A 6,844-nucleotide genomic window follows, 5' to 3' on the forward strand; every position below is an offset into this window, starting at 1 on the left:
TTTACCCTAAGAATAATTGGACCTAGTTAGATCTAATTAGCTTTAGAGGGGTGACTTCATTTGTGTGTGTGTGTTTTTTAATCGTGCCTGCTTGCCATGTGGAGAGCACATTAGACCAAAGTGGGTTCAAGGACATCAGTAAACTAAGAGAGTAGGCTAAGCAAGAGATAACGATAACTTAGACTAGGGTGATGATTATAGAGCTAGAGAGGAGCTGAAAGATTAAAGAGTCATTTAGGAGGTAAATGGACAAGATTTGATAATGGGCTGATGTGGTGGAGGGTGGGAAGTGTCAAGGATGACAACCCAGTTTTTGCCCTAGACACCTCTTTGGATGGTGATGCCATTCCATGAGAAGGGGGAAATTAGAAGAAGGTCACACGAATATCAGACAAAATGGACTTCAAAACAAAGAATATATCTGGGATATGGAGGGACATTGCAGAATGACAAAGGGGCCAATTCATCAGGAAGCTATAAGAATCCTAAATGTGTGTGCACCCAACAACAGAGTTTTTAAAAACATAAAATAGAGGGACTTCCCTGGTTGTCCAGTGGCTAAGACTCCAAGCTCCCAGTGCAGGGTGCCTGGGTTCGATCTCTAGTCAGGGAACTAGATCCCACATGCTGCAACTAAGAGCCCGCATGCCGCATCTAAGAGCCCACATGCCGCATCTAAGAGCTCACACTCAGCAACAAAAATCCCGCGTGCCACGGCTAAATCACGGCGCAGCCAAATTAATTAATTAATTAATTTGAAAAAAACATAAAATAGAAATTAAAAGAACTGAAAGGAGAAGTAGATTAATCCAAAATTATGCTTGGAGGCATCAATATTCCTTTTTCAATAATTAATAAGACAAATAGAAAATCAGTAAAGGGCTTCCCTGGTGGCGCAGTGGTTGAGAGTCCGCCTGCCGATGCAGGGGACACGGGTTCGTGCCCCGGTCCGGGAAGATCCCACATGCGGCAGATCGGCTGGGCCCGTGAGCCATGGACGCTGAGCCTGCGCGTCCGGAGCCTGTGCTCCGCAGCAGGAGAGGCCACAACAGTGAGAGGCCTGCGTACCGCAAAAAAAAAAAAAAAAAAAAAAAAACACAATACAAGAAAAATATAGATCAATATCCTCCATGAACATTAATTCAAAACCCTTACCAAAATATCAACAAATCAAATCCAACAACAGATAAGAAGAACAATAGATCATAATCAAATAGGATTTCTCCCTGGTATGGCAGATTGGTTGAATATTTAAAATCAATTAATGTAATTCATTTTATTCATAGACTAAATAAGAAAAATCATATGTCCATCTCAATTGATGCAGAAAAAACATTTAACAAAGTTCAACATCCATTTATGATTAAGAACTCTCTTGGGACTTTCCTGGTGGTCCAGTGGTTAAGACTTCACCTTCCGGTGCAGGGGGTGTGGGTTCAATCCCTGGTTGGGGAGCTAAGATCCCACATGCCTCGGGGCAAAAAAACCAAAACATAAAACAGAAACAATATTGCAGCAAACTCAATAAAGACTTTAAAAATGGTCCACATTAAAAAAATCAAAAAAAAAAAAAAAAAGAAAAACTCTCAGCAAACTATGAATAGAAGGGAATTTCTTTGACCTGATGAAGAACATTTACAGAAAACTTAGGGCTAACATAATTTTTAATAGTGAAAGAATGAATGTTCTCCCCACAAGATCAGGACTAAAGCAAAGGTATTTGCTGTCTCACCACTTCTATTTAACATTGTAATGGAGGTGTTAGCTAGTGCAGTTAAGTCAAGAAAAAGAAAGTAAGGCATACAGATTGGAAAAGAAGAAATAAAGCTGCCTTTATTCACAAATGAAATGATATTCTATGTAAAAGGTTTCAATCTACAAAAAAGCTACTGGTGTAAGAGAGTTTAGCAAAGTTGCAGGCTAAATGATCAGTATACAAAATCAATCATATTTCTATATACTAGTAATGAACAATTGGATATTGAAATTGAAAACACAATATCATTAACAATCAGACGTGAAACATAAAATACCTTCCAATCAAACAAAACAAGTGCAAGATGTGTGTGCTGAAAACCACAAAACGTTAATGAAAGAAATTAAAGAAGATCTAGAATGGTGAGATATACAAAGTTCATGCATTTAATGCAGTCCCAATCAAAATTCCAGTAAGCTTTCATTTAGAGATTGACAAACTGATTCTAAAAATTTATATAAAAAAAAAAGGGCCTAGACTAGCCAAAACAATTTTGAAAAAGAAGAAAGTTGAAGAACTCACACTACCTGGTTTCAAGACTTACCATAAAGCTATAGTAATCAAGACAGTGGGGTATTAACATAAGGATAGATATATACATCAGTGGGACGTAAGAGCTCAGAAATAGACTCACACGATGGTACCAAGGTAAATCATTGCAGAAAAGATAGTCTTTTCGACAAATAGTGCTGGAACAATTGGACATCCGCATGCAAAAAAAGAAGTTAACCTCAACCCATACTTCATGTCATAGACAAGAATCAACTCAAAACAAAAAACCTAAAAATATACAACTTCTAGAAGAAAACATAAGAAAAAAAACTTAGTGATCGTAGGTTAGGTAAGGATTTCTTAGAACACACACACACAAAAATAAACCATTAAAGAAAAATTTGACAATGGAATTTTACCAAAATTAAAAATGTCATCTATTCTAATGACACTGTTAAGAAAATACAAAAGTAGGGACTTCCTTGGTGGCACAGTGGTTAAGAATCCACCTGCCAATGCAGGGGACACAGGTTCAAGCCCTGGTCCGCGAAGATCCCACAAGCCATGGAGCACCTAAGCCCGTGCGCCACAACTACTGAGCCTGCGCCTAGAGCCCATGCTCCGCAACAAGAGCAGCCACCGCAATGAGAAGCCCACCTACCACAACGAAGAGTAGCACCCACTCGCCACAACTAGAGAAAGCCCTCACGCAGCAACGAAAACCCAACGCAGCCAAAAAATAAATTTATAAAAAAAAAGAAAGAAAATGCAAAAGTAAGCCACAGATTGGGAGAAAATATTTGCCAAACACATTAACTCAAATGAATCTTAGGCCAAAATGTAAAATCTAGAACCATAGGCCCCTGCCCGGGCCGTGCTCGCCGAAAGTCGGGAGGCTGGCCCGCGTGCCGCGGCCTTCAGGTCCGGGTCACAAAGTGGGCCCTGTGGGACCTGCTGGAGTGTTCTTGATTGCGTGACCTTGAAATAGTCCGGTGTCAAGGAGAAAAACTACCATGGCTTCCAGTTCTTTGACAAAACCTCAGATGCGTGGCCTTCTGGCCAAGCGTCTGCGATTTCATATTGTTGGAGCATTCTTTGTCCCCTTGGGAGTTGCAGCTTTCTATAAGTTTGCTATGACTGAACCAAGAAAGAAGGCATATGCAGATTTCTACAGAACTTATGATTCCATAAAAGATTTTGAGGAGATGAGGAAGGCTGGTATCTTTCAGAGTGCAAAGTGATTTTGGAATATAAAGAATTTCTTTGGGTTGAGTTCCATGGAAGTTTGTCACTTACCTGTGTTCCTGAACTATGAACTACTAATATCTGGGCTAAGGAATAGTTTCTCATGATAAACAAACGATTAACAAACAAACAAAAAAATCTAAAACCATAAATCTTCTAGAAGAAAACAGAAAAAAATCTTTGTGACTTTCACATAAGCAAAGATTTCTCAAATACAGCAGCAGGGCATGATCCTTAAACTAAAAACTTGATAAAATGGACTTCTTCAAAACCAATAGCTTCTCCGCAAGAGACACCATTAAGAAAATGGAAAGACAACTACAGACTGCAAGAAAATAGTTGTAAATCACATATATGATGAAAAACTTAAATCTAGATATATTTTTTAAAACTCTCATAAATAAATAATAAAAAAGACAACCCAATATTTTTTTATTTAGTTTAATTTTTTTATTGAAGTATAGTATATTTACAATGTTGTGCCAGTCTCTGCTATACAGCAAAGTGACTCAGTTATATACATAGAGACATTCTTTTTTTATATATTCTTTTCCATTATGGTTTATCACAGGAGATTGAAAATAGTTCCCTGTGCTATACAGTAGAACCTTGTTTATCCATCCTATATGTAATAGTTTATATCTGCTAATCCGACACTCCCAGTCCTTCCGTCCCCCAGCCCCTACCCCCTTGGCAACCACAAGTCTGTTCTCTATGTCTGTGAGCCTGTTTCTGTTTTGTAAATAGGTTCATTTTGCCATATTTTAGATTCCACATATAAGTGATATCATACAGTATTTGTCTTTCTCTTTCTGACTTACTTCAGTCAGTATGATAATCTCTAGTTTCATCCATGTTGCTGCAAATGGTAATTATTTCGTTCTTTTTTATGGCTGAGTAGTATTCCATTGTGCATATGTACCACATCTTTATCCATTCATCTGTTGATGGACGTTTAGGTTGTTTCCATGTTTTGGCTATTGTGAATAGTGCTGCTATGAACATAGGGGTACATGTCTTTTTGAATTACAGTTTTGTCTGGTTATATGCCCAGGAGTGGGATTGCTGGATCATATGGTAGTTCTATTTTTAGTTTTCTGAGGAACCTCCACACTGTTTTCCGTTGTGGCTGCACCAACTTACACTCCCACCAACAGTGCAGGAGGGCTCCGTTTTCTCCACACCCTCTCCAACATTTGTTATTTGTAGACTTTTTAATGATGGCCATTCTGACCAGTGTGAGATGGTACCTCACTGTAGTTTTGAGTCGCATTTCTCTAATAATTAGTGATGTTGAGCATCTTTTCATGTGTCTCCTGGCTATCTGTATGTCTTCTTTGGAGAAATGTCTATTAAGGTCTTCTGTCCATTTTTTGATTGGGTTGTTTGTTTTTTTCTTGAGTTGTATGAGCTGTTTGTATATTTTGGAGATTAAGCTCTTTTCTGTCTTATCATTTGCAAATGTTTTCTCCCATTCCATAGGTTGTCTTTTCGTTTTTTTATGGACAACCCAATATTTTTTAATGGGCAAAAGATTTGCACTGACACTTCATCAAAGAAGAGATACAGATGGCAACAAAAGCACATAAAAAAGATGCTCAACATCATTAGTCATTACGAAAATACAAATTAAAACGACAATGAGATATTACTACACACCCACCAGTAAAGCTATAATTTAAAAAAAGAAAAACAGTAGAAAGTGCTGGTGAGGGTGAAGAGCAATTGGAACCCTCATACATTAGTGGTGGGAATGCAAAATGGTACAGTTACTTTAGAAAATAGTTTGAACACAATATTATAAGTTAACTAAACTTCAATTGAAAAACAGTTTAGCAGTTTTTTATAAAGTTAAACATATATTTATCATACAACACACCATCCCATTCCTAGCTATTTTATCCAAGAAAAATGAAAACTTATATCCACACAGAGAACTGTGCACAAATATTTATAACACCTTTATTCATAATTACTAAAAACTGGAAACGACTCAAATACCCACGTACTAGTGAATGAATAAACTAATTGTGATACCGCCATACAGTAGAATACTATACAGCAATAAAGAGGAATGAAGTGCTGATACGTGCAATAACATGGGTGAAACACAAAAGCATTATGCTAAGTGAAAGAAGTCAGAGACAAAAGGTAACGTAGTCTATGATTCAATCTACGTGGCATTCTGAAAAAGGAAAAATCATTGGGGCAGATTGATGGTTGCCAGAGCTGGGGGTGGGTGAGGGAGACTGACTATGAAGGAATGCAATAGGACTTTCTGAGGTGATTAAATGTTTTCTATCTTGATTTATGGTGGCAGGTCTACAACTGTATCCATCTGTCCAAACCCACTGAACCGTATCCCTGAAAAGAGTGAACATTTCTCTATGCAAATTGTACCTCAATAAATCTGAATTTTTTTAAAGAAAAAAAAAAAGATGCAGGAAGATCCAGCCTTACATCTAATAAGCTTGACTTCTTTGGGAATTCCCCAGCAGTCCAGTGGTTAGGAGATCACTCTTTCACCACCAAGGATACAGGTTCAACCCCTGGTCTGGGAACTAAGATCCCACAAGCTGCACAGCACAGCCAAAAGAAATCTTTAAATAAAAAAGATTTCTTTGAAAACTCCAACTGGGGACAATATCCAGTGATGGGCAGGAGATACATATCTGAAACTCAGAGGAGGGGACTCTGTTGGATACTGTAACAGATCACAATACCGTTCTATCTGTAAAGACTTCTCCTTGACCCCCTTCTCTCTCTAACAAGTTCTTGTTCATTTTTTTGAAGCTCTGCCAGAGCATTCCCTCCTTCTTGAGGTTCTCCACGATCCCAACCCTTCCACCTAAAATGTGAGCTCCGCAAGAACAACAACCTTATCTGGCTTTTCTTTGCTGTATCCCCAGAGCCTAGAACATGGCTGGCACATAACAGCTCCCTTACAAATTGTTAATGAATGGATGAATTATTCCCTCCTCTGATACTACTTTAGAACTTTTCATAGCACCTATCACACTGTATTTTTTTGGTCTGGTTATCTGTCCCCTCTAATAATCATCTCCTTGGTTATTATTGTTTATTTTTATTTATCTCTGTATCCCCAGCTCACTGTAGAACTGAACTAAACTGAGAGACTTGAACCTCCATGCTGATGATTATTGCAGCAGAAGAAGGCAGGGGAGCACTGCTATGCTCCAGGCCCTATCATGCACATTTAATTCCTGCAACAACAGATGAGGCAACTGTAGCTCAGAGAGGCTTACTAACTTGGGCACCCAACTTGAACGAGGTCACTCAGCAGGCAAACAGAGCTAGAACACAGACTCAGATCTGCCTGACTCCAAGATC

General features: G+C 38.4%; 1 protein-coding gene across 1 annotated transcript; it reads left to right on the forward strand.

Moving 5' to 3' along the window:
• Positions 1-3,230: 3,230 nt before the first annotated feature.
• LOC113620493 (cytochrome c oxidase subunit 6C-like) lies at positions 3,231-3,631 on the forward strand. Its single transcript, XM_027106387.1, has one exon. The coding sequence runs from the start codon at positions 3,262-3,264 to the stop codon at positions 3,487-3,489; it is 228 nt and encodes a 75-aa protein (XP_026962188.1). The 5' UTR covers positions 3,231-3,261; the 3' UTR covers positions 3,490-3,631.
• The last annotated feature ends 3,213 nt before the right edge of the window (positions 3,632-6,844 follow it).

Source organism: Aethalodelphis obliquidens, unplaced genomic scaffold (genome assembly GCF_003676395.1).
Source record: "Aethalodelphis obliquidens isolate GAN/ISIS:26980383/991018 unplaced genomic scaffold, ASM367639v1 scaffold8, whole genome shotgun sequence".
Lineage (NCBI taxonomy): Eukaryota > Metazoa > Chordata > Mammalia > Artiodactyla > Delphinidae > Aethalodelphis > Aethalodelphis obliquidens.

Coding starts and splice junctions, on each gene's coding strand:
- LOC113620493 (XM_027106387.1), top strand. CDS start 3,262: ATGGCTTCCAGTTCTTTGACAAAACCTCAGATGCGTGGCCTTCTGGCC.